The 26,721-nt window shown below is 37.7% G+C and overlaps 1 protein-coding gene across 6 annotated transcripts in view; it reads left to right on the top strand.

Annotated features, from left to right (window-relative positions):
- SORCS2 (sortilin related VPS10 domain containing receptor 2) overlaps positions 1–25,649 on the top strand; it is a 535,446-nt gene extending 509,797 nt beyond the window's left edge. The window contains exons 24-28 of one of the 6 annotated variants that reach the window (XM_058023756.1): positions 2,414–2,513; positions 4,020–4,122; positions 12,519–12,622; positions 14,785–14,864; positions 15,203–25,649. In XM_058023756.1, coding sequence (XP_057879739.1) covers positions 2,414–2,513; positions 4,020–4,122; positions 12,519–12,622; positions 14,785–14,864; positions 15,203–15,226 — 411 coding nt within the window. In that variant the 3' untranslated portion in view covers positions 15,227–25,649. Of the gene's footprint in view, positions 1–2,413; positions 2,514–4,019; positions 4,123–12,518; positions 12,677–14,784; positions 14,865–15,202 lie in introns of all 6 variants that reach the window. The other 5 variants (XM_058023752.1, XM_058023751.1, XM_058023757.1 and 2 more) reach the window with 5 other exon arrangements.
- The last annotated feature ends 1,072 nt before the right edge of the window (positions 25,650–26,721 follow it).

Here is a 26,721-nt window from a genome sequence, read left to right as displayed (position 1 = left end):
CCTGATACCTTTAACTTAGACATAGTTATAAAATGTCTTTTCTTAAAGAGAACCTCTTTGTTCTTGGCTGAAAGCCTTTTAGATTTGGGAATATTACATTATTTCAGAAAGATTAAAGGCAATAATTTCTTGCTCAGGCAGGGAACAGCTGCTTGCTGGAGTTTTTATTGGTGCTTTACATGGAGTGTTGGGATGTGATGCTGTTTATTAGGTTAGTCATGTAGAATATGAATCATTACTGATAAAAGTAGCAATCAATAACAAAGATGGTAAGTAAGCTGTCAGTGCAGTAGGAGGAGCCCTTTGGAAATTCTGAAATTTTATTCCACTCTGACAAGAGCCCTTTTTGTTTCAAATATATGCAGAGAGAAGTAAAAGCTGACTGTGATTTAACCTGCTTTCAAGAACAGAGAAATTTCAAAAGTTTTCCTTTCTAATTATTGACTCCAGAGAAGACTTGGTTGCTTAATTTATGCACATCTACTGCATGTCTAATGTCAGGTGGGATAAGTCCAGTTGAAAGAGTCAATTAAAATATAACTAAACTATAATCTGGAAGGCAGGGGCTCTGAGGAAGATTTCTATCCAGACAAACTACTTCACAGTAGTAGAAAATTCCCAGTGAGTTGCTTTGGCAAAAAGGGAAAGTCAGAACCCAAGATGTAGATGTGGGTAAGAGTTTGAACAGTGTCATTATTTTTCATTCTTTTACATTCTTATAATGCAGGAGCCATTGTGTTGACATGTTCAAATATTGTCATTGTAAAGGATATAAAAAAAGAAGATGGAAAATTCAAATGCTGGTATATGAACCTTCCACTTAAGTCTAGAGAGGAGCTCAACAAATACCTTGGGACAGGAAAAAACACCCATGAGCACTGAAAAATACATTAGTCTTTCAGTGAAATAAGTAAGCCAGAACCTTTGGCTGGATTCACATGAGATTCAAATTTTTTACCTCAGGACCTGGGGACATGTTCTTCCTATAGATTTGGGTTCAAATCCAGCAGTGGGGAGTTAAATAACAAACAAGTCTTAATCACTTAAGCAAAAACCACACCAAATGTTGGGTTCCTTATGAACCTGCCAGGAAAATATGAAGAATCAAAAGTTATGGAGCTCAGAAATTTCATTTACTGGATGTAAGTCAGATTAACTTAAAGTAGCTGTCTCTTTGGCACTGTACACCATGAACTCATGAATGACCCTGGATTGATACAAAGAAATTTTATTCATTGATAGCAGCATCACTTATAAGCCTCCTAATCCTAAGGAGGAGTTACTCCTAAGTGGAGTTTTCATATCCATTTTCTTTTCAGGCTTTAGGCAAAAAGATAAATACTTAGGAGATGTCTGCTGTAATTGTCTTGTGAAATAACTGAAGCCATGATTACTTCACCATTACGTTGAGTCATTCCCACATAAAAAATATTTAATAAAATCAGTGGAATAGCTTCAGAAGTTAGATATTCCTCAAAAAGAATGATGATATTTGAACTTTTGTATAGTGCCTGTCCATAATATGAGAGGGACCACAGGGATTTTTATCCATTATACTTCAAAAGCTTGTCAAAGATGAGCACCATAATTGATAATATCGTAAAAGGAGTTACTTGTGAAGGTTTCATGGATGTAAAGTAAATTTCTAATTTGGCATCCTCTGGGAAGTCGTGTCCCAAATTATAAGGCATAGAGTATAAAACTAGCTTTGATCTTTTAGAAAATTGACCATGTTGAAGACACAAGCAAGTAGAAAGTATAATTCAGACAATTTGTCATCCGGGGTTAGGATGTGAGGGTATATTTAATGGTTCTGCTCCATAAAAATATGAGAGACCATATTTCACTTTGCTCTATTCACTGGAGGAAAATGGGAGGAATACTGATTTTTTTTTCCACATGAATGAATGTATCTATTTCTATGGAGTATTGTTAAAAATTAGCTATAAATGGAATTTATTCCATTCTAGGTAAGGAGGTAAGGTAAATTATGACATGGAGTTCATTATTATGTAGTAGTTAATTTTCATGGCAAAAAATCCAAAGTTGGCATCACAGGTTTTCTTCTGATAGGTTAGAAGAATGGGGGCTTTTAATATGGATTATGCATTGTGTGAGTTATGGCCCAGGTAAACCCAATAGCATGTGCAAATTGCTTGCTGTCTGTCTCATAGTGGGTAAATGTGAAGACTTGGGTAATCAAAAAGAAAGATTTGTCTATAAAATTGTGATGTTTTCAGCTTTTATGTCTTCTGGAGTTTTGCTTGATTTTTAAATATTGAATTTCTTTTAGATTTCAGCTCATCATTGACAAGTGCTTTCACCATTTAAAGAACCAGAGGTTTTCCTTTTTAAAACATTGAATGTCTAAAAGTGGAACAGACATCTGACCTTCTATCTGTTGTATTTTCAGAGAATAACAGCTATAAAGCAGGCCCTGAATGCACACAACATCAGTTTCTTTCTGAGGGGAGGCTACTGGGTCTTAGTGACTTTAGCTGACTCCAGTTCAGGTAAATATATAAATAAAACTATCAATGGACCAACTTTTGGATGCCTGTTCAAGTGTTGATAATTTAGGGAGAAAATCATGTATGTGTACATATAACACATATGTATATATTTACTTGGTACTCGTTACATATAAATAAACATAGATGCATATATTATTTTACAAATGTTTATTTTTGTATATATGTGTATATATGTATATATATGTGTATATATATGTACACATACATTTTCATTTGGTTGTTATTAACAGTCACAACCAAATATTTTTTTTTAATGTTTGCATTTTGTCATATCTTGTGATTTGTATCACGTACTTCTTGCTTTTTCTGTGTAACCACAACATAAAGTAAATACCTCCACTGTACAAAAGAGTGTTCTGAAGGAAGACGCAACGAGGCTTCAAAAACTCATCTGGTGATCTAAAAGCACTTCAGGTTGCACTGGCTGCTAAGAAAGCAGAATTTCTTTGCCTTTATATCAGCCATTAACTGCTGCTCTGACTACATGGGTCTAACAAGGCTTGCTGCATCTCTGCCATGTATCTCTGATCTTCTGATCAGCTAATGGGAAGGTTGCTGTAGGGTCTCCACATTACTAATCCTGTCCTGAGATAAATTGTGTTTTTTCTCTATTTAAAACAAATGGAAATGGGGTGGGGGCAAGGGGAATTGGCATTTCCTGCCTCCCTGGATTCACTGTTGATGGAAAGTGGTTGAAGAGAGTATGTGTGTATTTTAAACAGGGAGATGTTAAAAGGATGTTTTAACCATAAAGCCTAGCTTTGATTTAAATCTTTTATGAGAATGTCCTGTGATTTTTGTTTGTGTATTATCTCCCATAATATATCCTTTATTAATTTGTGTTGTGGGAGAACAGCTTTAGCCAGCCATTATCAATTTTTGTAAATTATGGTGTGATATTTTATCTGTCATCTCTCTGTAGAAAACAAAGCTCTTTTATCTAGTTTCTAATGTAGAACTGTGCTACAGTCTCACTGTGGTACCTTGTCTGGTGTAAAGGATTGACATTTGTTTGCCAGCACAAAAGGGATTGAAAGAAGTCCATGTTCATTCTGCCTTTAACAATGCATGACCTTGATGAGCTCATTTGTTGTTCAGAGCCTTAGTTTCTCCATCTGTGAAATTAATACAGCCCTGCTTTTGCAAAGCAAATACTTAGGGTGTGTGATAACTTTACTATGATAACTTTAGATTCCCTGAAAAAAACCCAAACCACCACTGAGTACCCAAATAATTAAATCTTCAAGATCTTGGGTTTTGCTGTTTGTTGCTTTCTATTTTTTAAATGTGTCCTCTGTTCTTCAGTAACAAGTCACCAACTAATTGTGTGGTTTTGCCTTTCTGAAGAAGCCAGATGGGGTAAAAAGAGGTTGAAAAAACAACAACCAATGTTTTTGACCTGATAATTAAATAGAAAAGAATGCTCAAGAATGTGAATGATGTGGAAGGGGACATGCAAAACTGTTCTTTTATTTTGTGTTTCAGACTCTCAGAGGATTGGAGGAGGCAGTGGCTACTGGGCTATTGTGGTTCTCTTTGTTGTTTGTCTAGTTGCTGTTGGGGCTTTCATCCTCTACAAGTTCAAAAGGCAAGTAAACCCTAACCAATAGATGCATTTTAATAATTAGATTTATCCATAGATTAGCAAGACAGAGTTTGTCATTTATAAAGAAGATTTCTTGAAGAATTGCAAGAAGTGCACCCCTTTGAAAAGTCATATTTTTCTGAACTTTTCAGACATCAAGGTACTGAACTGTTGCTTGTTTCACTTACTGTGATCCAAAATAAATATCAACAATATAGGAACTATGGAGAGTTTGTTCAATTTGTCTAAATAATACCATCAAGAATCATAGCTGAACTAAAATATCATTCCTGATTAATTCCCTTCTCATTACTCCTAACAGTTATGAATAAGCTAAAACTATTGGGACAGGGAGTGCATCTGCAATGCTGATTTGCTTAAAAAAGTAGTTTTATCAAAGCATGTAATGCTCTGGGGCTTCTCTTTGCACACATTACATTTTAATTGCTGAGGCAATGTCATGGAAAATGACTGACAGAAAGAAATTAGCGTTAACTTGGCACTAGACTGTGTGGAGAGAAGAAATATTTCTGCAGGAAATATTTCTTCTGTGAAGGATATTCTCAAAACTGAGCAATGCCAGCCTTGGACAGTCTGATACATCTGTAGACTGCAATTAATTTTAATCTGAGCTTCTCTGTAATTTAAATAATTTGTTGTTGTTCACGGGACAGTGTTATCATTGTCTATCCTATTGGCATTTCTGTATCTCTGGGGCATTCAGAAGCTGTTGGGTTAGAGCATACTGGAAACAAGCCATCATCATCATCATCATCATCATCATCATTGTCATCATCATCACCACTCCTGTTGTCCTTCCTCAGTGAGGATTCATACTGATTTGCCTTATTTTTAGGGGGTGATTTTTATTTAAAATAAATACAAGTTTATAGAACTACTATCAGCATTAAGTTTGTGACAGCAGTAAATGAAGCTAGCATTAAGTAAGAGTTTGTTTAGCTAAAGGATTTTTATGTCAATAGAGAAAAACCCATTTTTCTTCAAGAATTTGAGTTTTTTAGAGTTCATAGTGACTGATTGCTTTAAAGGACAAAGCACAGAATACTGAATCAGCCTGTCTAAAATGGAATAAAAATCCGTTTTGCTCTTTTAGGTGCCTGAAGCAAGGAAAAAACATAAAAATGGTTGATGTGATGTAATTATATTATTTCAATAGCAATACAATGGAGGATTTTCTGTTTGTGTTTCGATCATAAAATTTCCTTGTGATATCTTTTAAAAGCTATCAGATTTATATCTTTTATTAGCTCTTAAATGAGAGCAATTAAATAACAGTCACAATTACTGCATGGTAGAAGAATTATAAAATATTCAAGAAAGGAATAGAAACATATTCTTTCTTGAGTTCTTTCTAAAATGCTCTATGAACCATTGCTTTATAAGTGGAGCTTTTATTAAGGAGGAAAATACAGTACAATTTCCAAATTGTGAGCTTGAATGTCTCTTGCACTTCTGTATATAATTCATGAAAATAATTTGCATTTACATTTGGGGGCTGGGGGTTATTTAGATGCAAGTGAGGACTATTGTGAGATTTATTCAAAAGTTTGTCAGTAGCTTGAAAACTGCTGTTAGCATTGATGAATGGCCGTGCAATAGTTTTCAATTTTAGTCTGTATCTTATCTGTTTCTGAGATATTTGAAAGAATCCTTTTTAAATAATACTGCTAAGCTCTTCAAAATTGACAATTTTTTGGTTGCATCCTTCTTTTGCAATTTCTTCTTCAAACAATATTAAGCACCTAATCAGTGCTATGTTTCAAAAATCACTTTTTCCTCATGGGCTCCCTGTGAACTCCTGTCCCACCAAAATCTTGAATCCTTTTTAAAAATCTTTCCTGTGTTGATGGAGATGGTTGATGCATTGCTGGATCCCTGTGGAGTGTTTGTTGGGAGTACAGTCCCTTTAAAGTCAGGACAGTGAGTATGTAAGTTTACAAACTGGTCCACAGGGACTGAGGCTATGAAATGAGTGTCCTTTATAGATATAAAAGTTGAAAGTTATAATACATTAAGGAGACTTTTCACTATTATATGCCTGGGTATTAAAAATTAATTTGCTGAAAGAATGCCATAGGCAATAAAAAATGTTCAATTTTAAGTGATAATTTCAGAATTACTGTGGCTTATGGTAACTCAGATAACTTGGGGAAATAGAAGTATTATTTAATTCCACAGAGAAATTACAGATGTGTAAAGTGTTGAAATGACAATACTGTCCATAATTATGATGTATGATTTACAAACCTAAGGAGGGGATGGAAGACATTTGGTGGTGCCTTCCCGTCATTCATGGAGATTAATATAAGGGTTAAAACTCCTTTTTCCATACCTCAGTGAAACTTTTTTGGATCTTGGTTTTATCACTACACTGAATAGGGTCTAGAGGACCTGCAGCTAGCCTTGGAGCACATGTAAAGCAGGTGGTTTGCAGGAGACTGCATGAACAGGTCTTGGGCTGCTTTCTCTCCCTTTGCTGGCTCGAAGTTAAGTTTGATACCTGCAAAGATGCAAGATAGAAAAACTGGCTTGCAAAATAAGATGGAAACTGGATTGGCAGAGAGGTTACAGCTTCATACACGAGAGCATGTCATCTATTTACAGTGACAGAATTCAGACTTGTGACGAAAAAAGCAGAGAAAATAGCAGGCCTTTTTGTAGACCTACAGCTTTGATAGAAAATGGCAAAACATGGCCAAACTGCCCCATGGATTCTGAGTGCTGAAACATCTTGTCCCCAAGCATGCCCAAATTATTCCTGAAGTCTGTAATTTTATGATCTGCTGGATAACCAGAGCTGTTATGGCTGTCTAGCTAATGATTGGATGACTGTAGGTCATATTTTATATGCTCTAATCCCAAATACTTAGGCATTGACTAGGAAGACTGCTGCCCTCTGTTTTTACATGGTGTAAAATTGCAAATGTTTATCCTTCCATGTCCCCATTCCTGAAATTCATGCACCCCCCCACTTTATCTGATGGTTTCTTTGTGCATCCAGACACTTCCAGAAAAACTAGTGCTGGAGTCCCCAGAGCTCAGCAAGTGACTTGTGGCAATCCCAAGCCATGGTTCATTGCTTTAAACAAAGGAAAAAAAAAAAGAATCCAAAATGTTTTCAGAAACACAGAGGTTTGATCCTTTGTGATCAGAGTAGATAAGGACTTCAGATTAGGGCTATTTTTACTCTGTATAGGGCAAGTAAATTTCAAATGATAAATGTGATGGGTTTTTAAAAACTAATTTTAATGGTGTTCAACAAATGAGCTGTTTGGTTTATCTGAGCTATTGGTTTAGAAAGTTTAGGGGAGGAATTTTGAGCGTGGCAACAAGGAGCAAGGGGTCATTCCTTGCAGGTGAACCAACCTTGCCTGTGCAGGAGGAGCAGAGCTGCCAGCAGCTGTGGGTGGTGGGCAAGCTACGAGTGAAGCAGTGCCCTGCTCTGCTCTGCTCTCACTTGCTGACTATGGAAAGCACCACAGAGTGGGTGCCTCAAGCAAACAACATGTTGCAATACTCACTAGTATGCTCCAGTTGTTTAAGCATCCAGGTAAAATGGACTGCAGCTGCTTATTTTGCCCACAACAATATGAAGCAGCTGGAAAATCATTTTGAAAAATCCAGGGCTGTTTCCTAATGCGGATCTGGGATCTGCGTGTATTTTTTTATACCATGCCATCTTTACTAGATTTGGTTCAGTAAAAACACATTTCTTCCATTCCCTTTGAAACAATGTTTGTATTTTTTTTTTTTTTTTTTTTTTTTTGTGGTTTTCAAGCTGCCATCCAGAAAAAGATTTCTTCATCCTCTCAGAAGAAGCTTTATGGTGTGGGATCCTGGGCAGCAGTATAGAGAAGGGAAATAGCACTGTCTGCACCAGGCAAAGTGGAGGAAAGGAAAATTATATTTTAGCCACATCAAAGCTGCCATGTAATCATCATGCTACTAGAGGAAGATCTGAAATCATAATTTTCTTATTTTTCATTTGTGTATAATAGCAGGATATTAGAGTAGCCAAACGAGAGCAAATAGCTGTTTTTTGTACTTATGCATTTTACCTGGCTAATTGCAGCAAATTCAATTCTCTGAAAGAGCATGAAAATCTTCACCTTTTAATTTGTATGCAAAGTACTGCAAACTGCTTTACTACTTAAAGTTGCATGCATTGTTTTCACAAATCACCATGAATTGTCTTCACCCAGATTTATCCCATTTTGTGTGTATTCCTTTTTTGCCTGCTACTATCAGGTACCAATTTTGGTAAATGAACCCCCTCTTGGGTCATTTCCACAATCTGGAGCAGAACTGTGTTATCTTTCTGCCTCATTGACTTACTGTCTCATTTTCAGTCTCTGAAGAAAAGCTATCTTTTTTCCCCACCTTGCTTATACTACTTTTATGTTCCATGAGAGCAAGCTTAGTCCCAATCCATGCCTTTTAGTGATAAAAAAACAGGCACTAATTTAATGTTCCATAATATTTTATAAAAACATCCTCAGAAATCAAAGTAATAGCATGGAGAAAAGATTTCAGAAATGAAAGAGGCAAGTATATCAGGAGTGCCTTAAAGCACAAAGAAATCAGTCATCTGAACATTTATCCAAACATAATAAAGTCAACACCACAATAAAGTATTCTATTTAATGGATTATTATTAATTTTTTATTTAAGTTCCAAGAAAATGCTACATTATTCCATACTCTTTGCCATGTGAATATCTTCATATTTTTATAGTAAACTGAATTTTAATCAAGCCTTTGGAAAATAAATGAAGTTTCATAAAGGCGAATGGATATTTTTTCCACAAAGAAGGAATTGAAGCCAAATAAACTAGAGCTTAAATGAGTAGGAATCAATATCACATCCCCCTCCTGCTGTTCCTTCCTGCTGAACATTTCTAAGTGCTAACAGTTTGGGGTATGGATTGATTAGATTTTGTGAATAAAGGAAGGAAAACAGAGTACTTCCTGGAATAGCTTCTTAAAGGTGTGGGACCTGGAGAGCTTGGTGAGAATCATGTGCTGTGATGTTCTTTAGTAGTGGTCTGCAGAATTACATCTCTAGCTCGTATTTGTATGGTCCTCAAAGCAGGCATAATATTTCTCCTTTTTCATGATTGAAATAAAATGCTACAGGAAAAACAAAAGGAACTAAAAATGTAAACCATGGAGTGCTGCTCAGAAGAGGTAATTGTCTCCAGTGATGGATGTGAAGCACATGCATTTTGCAGATGAGTTAAACTCCCAAAGAAACTATTGCATAATCTTCTTGTCTGTTCTTCTAAATGTGCTTTCAATTTTCATATTGCTGATACAAATCTCTTGGGTCAAATTTCGTGTCTTGTCATGTTTTCACAGTAGTCTTTTATGTAGACCCAAGAATTTCAGCTCTGCCTGCTTCAAACAGTTACATTGGACTCAAAATTAGCCGCTTCTTGAAGAAGAGCAAAGCACATCAGGGTACACTAGAGTTTTACTCTGTGTGAGTAGGGGTGGCAGCCTCCTTCCTGCATGTTCAAGAAGCAAAATTGCCAGAATCAGGCTCATCTTCAGCAAGGCTCCAGTATCCACATCCTATTTCATCCCACAGTGTGGTCATCCCCCATAAACAGAATATCCAGCACGTGTGTTAAAAATGCCTCTTGAAAAGGCTTGGACTATCATTCCTTCAGGGTGGTTGAGTGTAAAACTGAACCACCATGAAACACAGAGAGATCTCTGTAGTGTATAAAAGTTCTAATGCCTACAGTGCATGTCTTCTCAAGGCCTGTGATATTCTCCTCCCTCCAATCCATTCAATGTTAGTCTTTTCCAGGTAAGTGTGAGAAGCAAAGGAAAGAGTGGAAGTATTGAGTACCCCAGCTTTATAACTTCCCCAAAACACCTGCACTTAGCAGGATTGGGCAGGCTGTGGTGAGTGAGAAATAACAGCTCACTTTTTTTTTTCTCCTTTTATTCCTAAACCATAAGGAAATGGTCTTAGCAAAAATACATTTAATGGTTGGTTGTGAATTTGAGAGGTTTCTTCATTCTCCCCAAACATCTTTACTAGTATGAGTTCTGATAATGGTATCTCTAACTGGTAAGTCATGAAGGAGCTGCGAGTTGAAGCCTCAGGATTTACACCAAAGGACACACTTTGTTAACTTGGTTTCATAGGCAGTAGTCACACTAGCAGCTCTTCTCCCTTTACTTAACTGCAAAGGTCTGATGTGCCATATGGCTTTGAGATGCTTAACATTTTTATTATGTCAAAATTGTTTTGATAATGCCATCGATGCTTTTCCAATCTGTCAGAAATAGTTCAGAGAAGGTTATTATAATTATTGTAGAAACATATGTGCTAATTCTGCAGATGTGTTACAGAGACATTCTTCTGGGTTTTGTCTCCCTTAGGCTTTTGATGGTGGACTGAAAGTGAACAGTTTGACAGGTTTGATGCAGGTCTGATTGAGAGAATAGTTTTCCACATGACCAGTTTCATTACCAGACACATTAAAAACAGTCTGGAGTTACTGGCCCTAGAGAAACAAAATCACAATTAATTACCTAATGTATTTGTTTTGGTTATGAGGAATGTCCTTCCCTCTTGCAAAATGGCTTTTTTTAAAAATTCATATAATGAAAGGAGAGTGATGCAGGGCTTGGCTTTACGAGTATGTTTTTGTTGGAGGAAGCCTCAGACCTGTTGAAGTGATCATAATAACACAACATTGTGTCATCAGACCTTCTTTCCATCCTTGTCCTTTTCCTTTTGGTTTTGTACTACTTATAAATAATGGGATAAAATACCTAATTTTGATTTAGAGATGTAATTGTGTGTGTGTGTGTATACACATACCTATACAGATATGTGTGTTTGTGTAGATATATAGGACTCAATTTATCTTTTGGATTGCTCAGATTAAAGGAAAGAGATTATCTTCAGTCATCTTTAATTTTTTAGTAAATTCCATTTATTTTCATTACTTTGATGCAATGGAAGTTGTTTTTCAGAATAGTTTGTTGCAGTTCGTTTTTTTTATCTCAAATTAAAATGGTGCCCCTTGCTAAAGACACCTTCTTGTGAAATGGCATTTAAAACAGATCTACTTCAAAAGCCTAGAAAAAATAGAATAATCTGTATATTTATCCAGATTTTAAACTGCTTCTGTAATATGGAGCAGGAGATGGTTCCTTTTAGAGAGATGCCTAAAAATTAATGTCACTTTTTCTATTCTCTCACTGTCTAAAGGGGCTCAACAGAAACCACAGCTGTTCAACCCTGATTTTTCTCTTCTGCTCGTTGTTTTTCTTTTCTGCCCACTGTAATAATCTGGCTTTAAGCACAGACTTTGACAGCCATGATCTGCTGTCATGCTGCTCAAGCTGTCAAGCAGCTTCTAGCACTGTAGGAAATGGAGCTTAGAGCCTGCAGCTCCCTTATCTGAAGTGTCTGCTTGGTGCTTGGGAAAGGATGTCCCCATGTGCCTAGGCAGTCTGCAGGTGAGCACAGCTCCAGCACAAAGGGTATGGCTCTTGAGGAATGTTTAAACCATAAAATCTGCTGCAAAGCTACCAGTCCCTGATTTTTCCCTTTGAGTTGACAAAGTCTAATTTAAATTAATCTAGTTAAGAACCCCTTATCTTTATTAAGTCTTAAGCCTCTCAGTCTCAGCCAGGGTGATAATTTAATAAGATGCTTTTTGTTTCTCTAGATTCCAGTCAGAGTGAGTGAATTATTGCCTCTTGTGGAGTTTGTCTAATTCATCAGTTCCCAGTCCAAACTTTATACTCTGTCTCCTCCAGTGCTGCCTGCTAAACTTAACCAGCCTCTGTCTTGTGCTTCTATTGATGCTGTTTATGTTCTTACACCTTCCCCCTTGGTCCTGGCCTCCTGGCTCTTCAGTCTGCTCCTTTCCATTCCCTGTTTCCTGGACCTTTCTCCCTGTCCCTGATTGGCTATGAGTGCCATCTGATGCTATCACACTTCAGTGCTCAGGGAGATGAGATCATGATTGTAGCCCAGCTTAATGTATGTGAAGACACCTGGGATCCACAAATGAACATCCACTGGGCCCTTTTATTGCTTGAATTCTTAAAATAGATTTTCTGTGGCTTTAGTAATTTTTTTTCAACATTGTCTGTTAATCTTAGAAATGCATGCTTAAATATTATGTTAGTTTGAAGATCCTGATAAGGCAGTTATATAAAACTGTTACAGAGAACAAAGAGTTGGTAAATTTAGGTTATAATCACAAAATTAAGGAAGGATGGGATTGGTGATGATGATTTTTTGTTTTGGAACAGCTTTGCCCTGCTGAAACTCTGCTCTGATGCCCATGTGTGTATGACACAAAAGAATTCCATCCCAAAATTTTTTCTTCTTGTCCCATTTAGGAAACTGCCAGGCAGAAATGTCTACGCCCAGATGCACAATGAAAAAGAGCAGGAGATGACAAGCCCTGTTAATCACAGTGAGGACACCCAGAACATCATCCAGGGTGAGGAGTTTATTGATGATGATCTGGACTCTCAAACACTAGGTAACGCAAGAGGTAACTTCGTTTTTAGCTTATACATTTTCATAAGTAGTTGATTTTAAATTGATGTTTGTTTTCATTTTAATTCTTTTTCATTTTCTGTTCAGTCTCAAAAAGATGCAAATGGTAACATCAGTAACAAGGGATTATCTCAATCACCTTTTGGCTTGCTTGAGATACAGGCTAATGTATGGATGATGTGCTATATAGAGCATGAGTGCAAACATAGTAGTTTAATGTCAGGAGACTGACTTAGACAGTTTTAGAGATAAATTAGACAGTTTAGAGATAAATTATATTTGGGATATAATCTGCAACAGTTGAATTCACTCAGTAATCCTCTGAATTAGTGGAAAATTGAGTTCAGGCCAGAAGGATTTGTAGAGTCAATGCTTCTGTGATTTCAGATGGATTGTATGGAGATCCATTGCTTTATTTGCCTTCATACTCCAGTGGCATTTAAAGTTTTTGTTATTAGAAACACTAAATTTATTCATATATTAAAAGTATCATAAGTCTTCCTTAATTTAGCTGTTGATTTTCTAGTATTCATGAGGTGGTTATAAAGAACCCATGAGGGAAACTTTCTGTGAGTATCTCAGTGCAAATGATTTCAGTGTCAGGTGGAAGTGCATATCCTGGCACCCTGTGGTTAGTTTTAATGCAACATGGAGTTCTGATCTATAATACATTGTCTTCAGACTGCTTTCAGGTCACAGTCTGAAAACTGTAGGACAATGTAAAGAACACCCAGTTCCATTTCTGGAAATTTTTTAAAATAAATCAGATGATCCAAAGCTTTTGGGATTTGTAGCAGTAGATTGATGGTGAAAGGCAATTGTAATGTCTTTGTGAACCCCAAGGAAGAAGCTGCACCCGAGGTAGCCTGGGCAAGACAGAACCTGGTCTGACGAGAGATTTTTTGTATTTTGGGTTTCACCTTTTCTGTTTGTTGTCGATGTCTTTATTTTCATTTGCAGAACTCTGTGTGCTTCTAGGTTCTTGGAGGTGTTAGCTTTGAACACAAGGGAAGAATCCAGCCTCTTGCTTTGCTTTGTGTATTTCTATCTCTTCTCTGACAACCTTGTGTATGAGTATCACTGCTTTCATTCTAATTTTGCAAGACGACCTTTGCTGCTCCCCTGACTTTACCGGAGTTAGTTCCAAAAACAAACCTGGGAAAACAAAGTCTAAGTTAAATTTGTTTGGTCATCTCGTCTCCAGGGTCTTTAGAGGAGAAGCTGAATGCTAACAAGGTCCTTGCAGACATGCCCATTAAAGTGGAGCATTCAAACACCTCTAGTACAAAAGCATAACTTCTTTTAATGGTAGAAAATCCCTTGTGGCTTATTTAAAGAGCACAGCTTGGGATGCTCTAATAAAGAAATGCTACCCTGATTTGTAACACTTTTAGAATTAATCTCTGCTTGCCCTGCACTTGTTACTCAGAGGAAACAAAAATCTTCCATCTGAGCAGAGCATTATTTTTGGGTTGAAGAGTACAAGATATGATGTTTTGATGACATAAGAATGAGAATGTGATTTTGAGGTGATTTGTGCTTCAGCCAGGTTGTCTGCAGCAGCAGACTTTCCAGGAGAGTGTAAAAAGCTCATTTTTGTGGATCATAATCATTTGTATTTGCCAGCTACTGTACAGCCTTTAGACAGAAGATGTTATTTAATACATAAAACTACACTCCTGCTCTCTCTACTGTTTTGTTATTTGCAATACTTTCCACTAGCTCCGGTATTGCTCAGTACTGCCAAGAAAATATTCCCATTAATGATACTCTATTTTATCTGGTTTAGACTATGAAACATGTTATAATCCCTGCTTTATATTAAATTCTGGTTTACTACATTATTTGCAGAAGGTTCCTATGCTATGGAGATCCCTCCTAGTTCTGGTGAGCTTTCTCCCTCCCTCTTGGGAGATGTCCATGCGCAGCAGGGAGTTACAGGCCTGGGTTTCTGTTTGTTCTCTCTCTTCTCATAACTTTTGAATTTCCACAGTACAGTATTTCCAGACTCACCCATCCACTTTTTTTGTTTTCTATATATTTTATGTTGCCTACTTTATCGCAACCCCCACCTTGGGACTCCTCAACACCATTACCTTGCAGTGACTCCTTCTGGGAGAAGTGGCAACTTGAACAGCTACAGAGTTCCCTTATTGCTGATGCCGGTCAGTGTCCAGTCCCAGGTCAGTGGCATGTCGAATGGACGCCTCAGGTTCCATTCTCCTCCCTCACCTGCACCCCTCGAGACAACTACACCTTTATAAGCCACAAAGAGAACCAACTTATGCTGTCACTGGGATAGAAACCCTAGGAATTCACCACAAATCCACCACCATGAGCAAAAGCTTTGTGCAAAAGTGTGCTGTAGGTACATGGAGCTGTTGCACCAACCTTCACCTGACCTGTTGTTTGATAAAGACACTCTCTTATGCAATTTACTTGTCTCTGCAATAAAAGGGGGATTTATTGTGGAGTACCTGAAATGCACTAATGTTGGCCTTTTGTTTCTGTATTCCCCTAGGCAATCACTCAGGCGTGGTTTTGAGCATCAACTCCAGAGAGATGCACAGTTACCTGGTTAGCTGATATTTGCAGCTGAACACAAAACCCGAAAGACTCTTCACTCTACCGTTTTATTTTTCCCTGGTGATGTCCCAAAATTGCAAACATGGCTGTAAATGCTGATGGAGAGGAGATTTCTTATCAGTCCTGTGGAAAAAGCATCCATCCTCAGTTACCAAGGGCGAAGGATAACATGTCTTGTGCTCACTCGATGGCCTGGGAACTCATTTCGGGAACTCATTTCGACTGAAACTCAAACTATGGTAGCAAATTTGTAGCCCTAGGCACCTTCAATGCCACCTTGTTTCTTTTCTGTATATGCTCTATTTCTTTATGTTTATTTTTAAAATGATTGACTGTAACTTTTTAATTATATTTTTAATTGAGGTTTTCAGTGGAAGGCTGGGAGTCTTCAGCCTGAAAAGGTGATTTTTACACAGTGACTAGACCAGAAAAGATGGTTGATCACAATGACAATTTTTTTAGTAGGCCAAGTGTTTCTGTACTGGGAAAGGACTGAGAGAGAGACAAATGCACTCCTAGTTGAGACCAGCTCTTAACTTAAACACATGTGAGACAATCTAACAAATTTAGGTTTAGGCCCTTCTGAGGATTAAAGGAAATAAAATGTTAATTAGGATTTCTTGTAACATACAATAATACTCTTGTAAGTGTAGCAAGTCCTGAAAAACTATCAGCAGCAGTATCTCCCCCCATCCCATCCCATGTGAAAGAAAAACACCAGCTTGATGCTATTTCCAGACCAGGTGCCTTCACTTGCAGACAGTCATTTTAGTTGCTCTTCTTTTTTTTCTCCTGAGTGAGCCCCTCTAGGATGATGGCAGCTGCCAGATGAGTTCTCCTATTCAACCCTAGGCTGGTGGCCTGTCTCTTTTTAAATTTGCAGAGAGTGTAAATACCTCTTTTAAACAGTTTTCTTTGTATGGTTATTTTTAAAAAACTTCCTATAAGGGCAGCTGTGCTGGGTGGGTCAGAGCTCTGCTCTGGGAAGGGCTGGGTAGCACTTCCATCTCCTTCCCAGGGCATCCCTGTTTGGGATTTCCCCTGGCATTTGCCCTTGCTGGTGGCAGTGGGCAAACCCCAACCTGACCTTTTCCACGGGGGTTGGTTTGACAATCCAAAGGGTCATGGGGATGATGGGCAGGGATTTAGGGTTTCCTGATCCCTTCCCATCACCAGGGGTCTTTCTCAGTCCTACCACCACTGGCCCCTTTTTCTGCAGGGACAGCAGGGGAAGGGCTTCTGGAGGAGCTGCCTGCAGAAAGGTTTGTGAGTCAGGTCCTTGTTTCCTAATCCCAGTTTTGTCACTTAGGTCAGAGTTTCCTAGTCCTGACCTCTGCATGCCTAGGGAATGGCGATGCAGTGAATCCACACTCCTCTTGTCTTTTCTCTGTGGTTTATTTTAGCCAGGTAGGAAAACAAGTGCGGTGCTGTGTGGTGAGTTTAAATGTCTGGCATCCTGTGTGTCACAGCTGCCTGGGATTAGGATGCTTCTCTCAGAAACCTTTATAATCTCTTCACTTTTTGCCTTTGATAGAGAATAAATAACTCTGTACTCACTGAATGTCATACTGATGCTAGTGACAAGCTCGCACACCACCTTGTTTGAGGATACAGATAGTGCATCATCCAGAAATGCAAACAGAAAATAATGAAGGCTAGTCAAATAGAAAAGAACTGTCTTAAAAAAAAAAAATCAGTGTATGCATTGGAATCATTCTTCCATGTAGCTGTGAATATAGAGCATATTATCATCAAATGCAGCGGATTGGGAGGTAGTAACTCACTGTAGTACTGTAGGCTCCCATGAACCCCCATAGCATGTATGAGTAAAGCACAAGAAAATCTAGATTATAAATTTACTGTAAGGAGCTAGGTGGAGAAGTTAGAGTGAAGATTCTGAAAAGCACTTGCAAACCGCTCAGGAAAACAATTACAAAAATTGTTCTAAGATTTCTGCCTATTTAGTTGTACAGTGCCATGTAAACTTATTAACAGAGAAGCAATGCCCTGGCTGACTGTTGTGTGCCAGACTGTGGAAATCCAAGGTCTTAAATGTATCTGAGTCTGGGTGTTTTGAAGAGAGGTGCATATACAAAACATGCTATAAATTGGAAACTCTTGGGATCGTTGCACCAGGGGCTTTCTCTTCTCACCAGCTCTTCTTGCTTTTTCTAGTAGAAATGAGCTGGAGCAGAGAATAAAATAACATTGTGACCATCTTACTTGTTCCTGTGAAATAAATCTGAAATAGATTTTTTGTATAGGGCAGGTGAGTGACAAACCAGCTTCATAGACAAGGAATGGGATGGAAGCTCCTGCTTGGGGTTGTTCTCACATGGTGAGTCTGACTGGCAAAGGACTCTGTTGGAACTAGGTCACACAACTAATTTATGCTTTAACAGCTACTTTGATACATTCAATTCAGGGTGATTTGTGTCTCTGATCACAGGAGTCTTTTGGAACTTAGAATATTTAACTGCTTGGTTCTCTAATTAACACTTAGCACAGTCTAGTACCTGTAATAATTTTTTCCAGTGCTTATTAATTTGATTCATACAGCACTCCTGTGAGGTTGGTTTGTCATGTCTTAAAAACAGTTTTCTAAAGACATGTTGGTGTTGCCATAACTGTATTAATAATACCCAGCAGATAATAAAGGAAGCCTTTGATTTCCTTGCAAGAATAATTTTTAAATGAATTATTTTAAAACTGAGAAAGTATTATTACCATTTTCTCATTCATGGTGTCTTGGTTTATCTGTGAATAAAAAGACTCACTAGTGCTAGTTCTAAAATCTCTAGATACATATAAAGAATAAATATCTTTTTATTCTTTATATGTATCTAAAATCCTGACACATGAATATTCAGAAACACAGAGGTGCTTCTGTGCACAAGTGCTAGTCACACATGTGTGCATGCACACATGCAGTATTTGTACATATTTTAGTTATCTTTTTTAGTGGGGAAGGGTGATGTGGTGGCTAAGAAACAGAAGATGACTGTCAGATACCTGGATTCTGTACCCAGACTTTGAGCAATTTACTTGCCTTGTATGTGCTCTGGTTTCCCCAACTGTAAAATGGGACTGATAGAAATTACCTACCTCACAGGGGTATTGTGAGGCTAAATTCATAACTGTTTGTTCAGGATCATCAGAGCAAAAGAATTTTGTTACTATAAATTATTAATGGTTTCACTTTCTTTGTTTCACTTGTAATTATCATTGTTCTTAAAAGTTCTCTCTTGAAACCAGCTGCAATTATGTATAAATGTAAAAAATGCATAATTCAAAAAAGATGCATCACTGGTAAAAAAGAAAAAAAAGTAATTTTATTTAAACACTGCTATTGGAACATACTGTTATGTGGTAGCACTGCAACATTGCCTGTGAATTTGCTGTTGCGCACTAGTATTGTGAACTCACTTCTCTGCATTGTTATTTGCTCAAAAACCTTATAAAAATGGGTACAGTGATATTTATCAGCACTGATATTGAGCTATACTAAATCTAAACAAACTGGCAAAGTGCTGGCCTCATTGGCATATTTTGGCCTTTTTAAAATCTGATGTATTTGCAATTTCAGTAACACTCTGTACTTTTCAGAGTGCTCCAAGCAGTATGATCCGAAGCATTCTAACAGAACCATCAAGATTTACAGCTGTTGTCTTTGCTTTCGCTTTTGACATTAAATGTTTTATATGCCATTGGAACAGCCCATCCATATAAAATACTCAGAAATGCTCAGAGGACATTTAGGGAAAATGCACACAGTGTTAATTAATTTTTCAATAATATAAGCAATATAAACCAGTGTATATTTTTATACTCTGTTGAAGAGGGTGGTGGAAATGGCTGCGAAGAAACAGACGGCCTGAGGCGAGATGTTGTTGTTATCCACAATTCACATCCAATTTCTTGGAACTCTTTTATGATATTCTCATTGAATTAAATCCTTCTTGATGCATTTTCTTCTTTCAATGACTGGTGTAATGAGGAGTGAGCTGTTTATTCATATAAAGTAAATGATTTGTTAGCTAACTGTCCTGTAGAGAAAGACAAATCATTGCTTTGCCGTTAGTAGTTCCTAGTGCAAAGCAGGTTTCATCTGACATGATTATCATGGTTAGCTGTGTTTTCAGTCCAATGAGACCTTCTCTTAGTGGGAAAACTCTACTACTGTAGGCTGTATCTTCAATAGAGATCAATAGAATGGAACTGCAGTAATTTCCATCCTCGTTACACAGATACATGCTGAAAAAAAAATGTTGGAGAAAAAGAAAATCCTTATAAGTAATAAAATACATGCAGTAGCTTTTTGATGATGAACCAGAGGTTCTGATAAGTTTTGAATTTCTAGTGTTATTTCAAGTCAATGTTTCTAAGTAGATATAATCAATGACAATTTCAGTCATAGATTTTTTTTCTATGTTTCCTATTAAAAAAGTTTTGTAATTTTTTCATTAATGAGACTTCAGGGGAAAAGAGAGACTAAACATTTTATTTCATTGTACAGTTCCTTCCAGTTGGAGTTATTGTAGTTGTTTTATTGTATATTGATTGATACCACTATATTGTTTCCATATTCATTTTTATTTCAGCATTTTAGATGAAAGTAAGTGCCCATTTCTCTCAAAATATTGGATTTCCACCAGGACAAAATTTATAAGCATTTACCCTTATAAATCTTGATTTTTGAGATATAAAATTTTGTTTTGTCTTTTAAGTCCATCCAAAAAGCTTCCTCCTGGCTCATTTTCTCTGTTTTAGTCCCAGTTGCACACTGCTTCTACAACTTTCTTCAAGAGACTGGCACATAGCCAGAACTAGTCTGAGAAAGCCTAAAACTTTCATTAGAATGGCATTTAATTGACTATAAGTGAGGTATGCTCAGACAATCATCTTAATGTTAAGTTTGTATTTTCATGTTCTCTATTTCCTTTCAATTTCTTAGCATTTGCCCTCTCAGTGCCATTTAACTGCATTTTTATTCCTGTAATGTTTTTGACTTATTTTTAGACTATAATCATCAAAGTGACAAATAAGTCAGACCCCTGGTTAGCTTTTGCAATTAATAGCCTAACCCTGCAGTCTTTGGGAAATGTCAAGCTGTGGTCTCTCATATTTGTATTCTTCTGTGCCAAGCCAGCCCTTGTCCCCAGCTGATGATAGATAGCCTAGAACAGCCCATTTCCCAAATCTGGATGGGAATGTCGTGCAGAAAAAGTTGCTATTTGTTCCTTCTTTTCAAGTGTATTGCAGAAGCAGAGAGGGTTATTGGGATAAGAAGAGCCTGTAATGGTACTTCAGGCTGCTCTGGAGGGTAAAGAATGCATCCTCTTGGAATATTTTTCCATTGAAATAGATATGTACAGCAAGTCAGTTTCATGATTTTTAATATGAGATCTCGTTTCTGTAAGTCTTCAGTCCCAGCTTTTTTCCTCCTGTTAAATGGAGTAGCAAATTACTTAAACTATGAATTGTGGAGCCATGTATGACTTCCATTCTTTTCATCCCTTTTTTTTAATATGTGAAGCTTATCAGTATTACTGTTTCCAGCTAGTGTATATGCTGGTAGCTGTGATAATCTTCTGTTTCTAACATAAGAAATACTGGAAGGGTTAGAAATATGTACTCTGAAATACAACAATATAGCTGTGTGAAAAAATCCTTATCAAAGAGCTATTATGGTTTACATTAAATACTTTTTAGTAGTATCTCTAAAAATACATACTCTTAATTGCAAACTCTTTGCCTCTCTTCCTTCCAGATTGATTTTCTTTTAGAAGAACATTTACTAGCCCTGTCAGAGAGCCCTGCATTCTTTCCCTTACACAAGTAATTTTGCTTAATATTTTTTCTTTGCAACACTTGCATTTCACACAAACTTCATTTGTTTTGATCAGCCTTGATTTCTGAGTTTCTGTAGAATTTGCATCTTTACTCTGATTACTTGCAATACAGTGGACATAAAGCCCTGTTAGGCAGCAATAATACAAGCAGCAGTACCTGGCACTGCTTAAATAATATGCCTTTTTTGCACATATTTTTAATGGTATAATGAGTATATTAATCACCAGGAAGGCCAGGCATTCCAAATAACTTTCTTAACATGTCTTAATGTTTCTATGTTATTTGTTGCTAATTTTAGCCAGCTTTTGATACTTATATTTAGTTCTTTCTGACAGTGTCTGCTCTTGCAGATCAAAGCAAATGAATTGGCTTATTCGCTTTTTAGAAAAAGTATTAATTCACACTGCCTATTGATTAAAAGAGTTTAAAAATGAAATCTTTATGAAATGGTGAAAGAGATAGTTTTAATGAGGGCAGCTCATACAGGAAAACAGCAGGCTTATATCCATGTGGCTTTTGAGATATTCTTTTTATGGATTTTGAATAGAAAGGACTGTGCAGAGGAACCGTGACCTCAAACATCAGTAACATGGTAAAACTATTCCAAAGGAGAATATTGTAATACACCACCTCTATGTTTCAGGTTCACATTAGGGCTTTTAAATGGTTAAAATTACAGAATATCTTCACAAACAAACTGCCCAGCAAGTTTCCAAATCCATTGGCTCCATTTACTTGTAAATACACTCCTGTCTTGGGGGTTAATCTTCTGCTATGCTGAAGTAGCAAAGTGACTGTTCCTGAAGTTACCTGCATTGTTTAATGCTTCCAAATCTTTGCCAAGTAGCTTCTGAAACTAGAAAAAAAAAAAAAAAAAAAAAAAAAAGCCGAATTTCCACTCTTTTCTGTTTCTCCTCCTTTCCCCCCACCCCTGTTTTGTAGGCCTTTTGTTCTCTTTCATTATTGCTGCTGTTTGTGGCTCTGCCTTGCCTGGCTTCTCCAGATGACAGCTTTCTACACTTCACTTTTTCTTCCTTGCTTTTTGTTCTGCTTTATGTTTCTGTCTGTGTTTCTATTTGGATATGCACCCTACTGTGTCCCAGCTGATAGCAAGAATTACAATCTTCCCCCTCCCTGCCTCTCCTCTAAGCTCTGCTGTATTGTCTGAGTCGATGAGGTTCCCTGTGCTTTGTGTCACTGCAGTCCATCCTTCCTGCTTCTTTCCCACTTCAGTATCTTTTAATCCTTTCAGCTTTAATTTTGGCTCCCATTTTCGCTGAACCTTTGTGGAATTCCTATCTTTTCCTTCTCAAGAACTTCTCTCAGATGTTCATCCCAGAGAGCACATGCTTGTAGTTTGAGATGTGGATGGGTATTATGCTCCCTGGAAGAATAAAACCCAGCATTCCCTCTCTCACCAGTGTATATGTTGGTTTTGCTGTTGGTCTGTAGTAATATTATGTATTTAACTGGCAAAGATGGTTATCTGTTATCTCACATATATCTTCCTCTGCCTCCTTTTGGGTTACAGGCTGAGAGATGGTGTTCCCATGAATTTCCTGGAGCACAGCAAGGGCTGGCTTGCTTTGCCAACCCTGCAGTCTGGCAGGTACAGAATTGCAGCAGGGGTAGAGCACCTTGCCAGACCACTGGGCTGCATTTGTATTTCAGTATGGGAAATGCTGAGACCCATGCTGAGACACAGCCTTTCGAGAAATTGTTACAACCCAAAGATGAACAATAGGTGGAGTAAAGAGAATTCTTTGTTAATAGAGGGTCAGGAGCCATTTGACTTGACAGGTTTATGGAATGGGTCTGTATGAAACCTTTACTAGAGGGTGGGGAAAATGGCTTGGATTCAAGTTCCATAAAATACAAATTTAAGCAAAGTCACCATACATATTTGGCAGAATCATCATGCTGGAGGAGCTTGGAGAATGTAATGGGAGTAAGATCATTGAAAAGCCCAGTGGTATCTTGGAAGAGTACAGCCTGTCTTAGGGAGTGTAAGTGAGAGAGATGCGGAGGGAAGGGAGCACAGGACTAAAGAGGACAAGGAAAAGCAGGGAGAAAGTCAGTGTTACCAGTGTGTATGGTTTTACACATTGTTGATTTTGTTTTGGTTAAGTCTTGACACTTTGATTTATGATGGCAACTATTTTATTTTGTTAGTTGCATTCAGAGACTTTAAACCATGAGTCTAAATTGATGCAGCACGAGCAACATGCAAAATTATCACCATCTCTGCCTATAATTTAAGACTGATCTGACTTGCAGCAACATCCCACCTGAGATGCATGGAAAAGATGTTGCTTTAGGAGTCAAGATGCCTCTGTGAGTGCTCCAGATGATTGGGGGTCATTTGCTAATGGTGTTCCTCCCTAGCACAGCACTGAGCTAGGAGACAAGGGAAAAGAATTATTTTGTAGAGTCTGTCTCTTGCATTTATACTGTTGAAATGTAATTTGCTAGAATGCCTGAATGAGCTGTAATTTTATAATGTTTAAAGAAGATGAATGGAGCTGGTGTAGTATTCCTGAGGGTAAACGCCAATGACTGGAGTTTACTGAACATGTGACTAGAAATTTTAATTTTAGGAACAGAGAGTTCCTCCATTTCATATACACACCAGGCCTTTGAGTACAGATCCTTTTTTTTCATTTGTCACTGACAGGCTGTGATTTATTTCCTCATGGGTGTAAAGTCATGGGTTGTGCTTGCTGCAGTGCAGAAGGCTCTGGAGGGAAAACATAATCAAATGGAGAAGTATACTTGAATTATCCTCTCTTGATCCCAGTCTGAGTTGTTTTTCTCTGATTGTCATTCTGTCAAAAAACTGGGTTGATGTTAAAAGGTGATTAACTAATTTTCATCCTCTTCCATGTGGCTGAGGAAAAATAAATACAAGAAGTTTACAGAGGAATAGCAGATTGGAAGAGGGTGGGGAAATGGATCATCTGGCAGAGTGCTTTAGGAAACTTCCACTTTTTTTGTTTTACCTACCAGTTGTTTTAACAAATATGTACAGCATCTGTGATTTATCTTTCCATTAAACTTTGGTAAGTTTCTTTGCAGAAGGTGGTTTTAAAGAATACCACCCTAGTGCATTGCAAGTGTGGGTTTAGGAGGCATCAGGAATTGCCCTTCCTCACCTAACTGAAATTAACTTGGTGTATATATGAAGCAGCACTAGCAATATTGCTTCATCCTAGATTGGAGGAATATTTTGAGAGGTGAGAGTTGGAATAGGAGAATTTTCCTTTTTAAGAGCAAAGGATGGAAGCTAGCTTATTTACAGTGCATCTGTGGCTGTTCCAGCACAGGTCTCTTAATCCAGGTACAGACAGACAAATATAGATTTTGCTGGCATTACCCATGAAAACAAAAGAGGAATAAATGGTAATTAAACCAAGCCAAAATAATATTTCGGGGCTAATTAGTGCTGCAGCTCTTGGTAAGTATATGAAAGGCTAGAAAATAAAAACTAGACTTGATATGTGTCTTGTGAAGATTCACAGAGCATATGTTGCTACCCTGTGGTTAATGTGGAACATTGTTTATTCAGCATTGCAGGGCCAAATTCTACCCTCATTTAAGGCCATGCAGTTCAACAGACATTATCAGTTCAGCTTTATGTTACAGAATAATTTCATCCACAGTGGATTTGGAAAGCAACTGCAGGACTAAAGTCAGTCTTCTCAATGCACCTGTTACTCACAGGTTACTCATTGATTTTCACCATAATTTTTATTCCCATTGCTAGCATGAGAGTTCTTTGGATAGATTTAAGCTAATTACAACCAAGGTAGAACTGAATTTTTTTTAACTGCTTATGACTGCTGGGTCAGCAAATGCTTAATTTTTGACCAGGGGGTTATTCCACTCCATGTGAAGGTTCTCAGCAGTCATCAGTATGCTCTAACCCCTACCTTTAACATACATGGCTACACAGCCCTCTCCCTCTGCCTTTGCACATTCTATATTTGTGAAAACAGAGAACATGCCTTCTCCTAATTTTGTTTCAGGTGACCTTGACTTTAAGCAGGTTTCTTTGTATACAGTAACAGGGCTCAAGTGAAGAATGAAATAAATCCATAATTGGTGCATTGTCAAAAATGTGGAAAAGTGTTATTTGTATATTTTTGTAAATATGTAACATTTAATGGCAGTTTTGTAGTGACGTGCTGTTTTTGAGAAAAGGAGACAAATATATGTTTGAATATGCTTGACGTAACACTTAACTGTGATCCAATTGCACAAGTAATAGCTTAATCAAAAACCCTTGTGCAATATGTAGTGCACACACATAACCAAGTATCTGTTAGCAATCCACAAGCAAATTTTTGGCAAATTTTAACAATGGTGATGAACTGTGCAGTACAGATTATCACGGTCTCTTTCAGCTTCCAAACATGTAGCAGGCAAACTACTGTATACGTACCTGTGTACTCCACTGCATCCAAAGGTATGCATTTGTCCTGAGAACCTGCACTCCAGGTTTTTCTTTAATAAAATTTGGTTCTAAACTATTGATTGCTTTGTTTTTCTTTTGAAGCTTCTCATGGGGTTTGTGGAGGGAAAATGGTTTAACCAGTCCCCAGAGTTTGTGTGTCTGTATTTAGCAGCAAACGACTCAGCTCTGCAACACTGAGCTCAAAGGCTGCAGCAAACCTTCATTCTCCTCCTCTTTAGCCACTCCACTTCATCCTCTATCATTGCAGCTCGACTCCATTCCTAGGAAAAGAGGGAAAAGTCCTTTTGCCTTTTCCTGGGAGGTGTCTGCAGTGTAGCTGGTGGAGGGTGACATCCTGTGGTGAGACAGAAGCCATGCAGGGCTGTTCTGTAACATCAGAGGCTGAGCGTGTCTGTCCTGCTGAAGAATTCCATAGGGCTCAGCCTTCATCTCCCTGTGAGAGAGCAGAACAGAGGAATGTGTGTTCTGCCCTGCCCGTGCCTTTATTCCAATCTCTTCTTTCCATTAATTGCCCTTCCTTGATCCCACTGTTTTCCTAAGGAGTTGCCTGTGCTGTAGAAGCTGCATTCTCTTTGCAAAATTCAGGGGTCTGCAAGTCAAATTTAGCCCTTAAACTAGATGTAGCCATGTGTAAGGATCAGGCCTTGACTCAAAATAAAACTAAGCTACAAACTATATTCAATCATTTACAAAGCCAGGAAAACCAAAATTCTCAGAATTATGCCCACTGGACATGCCCAGCTGCTACATATGATATTTACTTCACTCTGCTACAGTCTTTGGAAATTAAATGCATAATTATGTAGTATATTTTTATGAAGTCTTGCCCTTAATGTCCTAAAGATTTTCTCCTACTGGTCCTGGCAAGTGTTCTCTGTCTTTGCAAAGGTCACTGAATTGCTAAAGTTAGAAGATGCCTTCCATCCCTACAGCTTGGGCATTCCTTCCTGCTTCAAACTTTAGAGTTGAGCTGCTTTTGGTGCAGCTGTTATTTTCAGCCTGGAATAGAGTTTATGGTTTGCTGAGAGCTGCTTGCTGCTCTGTAGCTTGGTGCCTTCCCAAGGAAAGTCTGAGACTGGTAGAATAAATACTTGATGTTCTTTGCACTGCCTGCTGCCCACAGCAGG

Source organism: Melospiza georgiana, chromosome 5 (assembly GCF_028018845.1).
Source record: "Melospiza georgiana isolate bMelGeo1 chromosome 5, bMelGeo1.pri, whole genome shotgun sequence".
NCBI lineage: Eukaryota > Metazoa > Chordata > Aves > Passeriformes > Passerellidae > Melospiza > Melospiza georgiana.
Note: the sequence above shows the minus strand (reverse complement) of the source record. Positions and strands in the feature narration are given on the sequence as shown.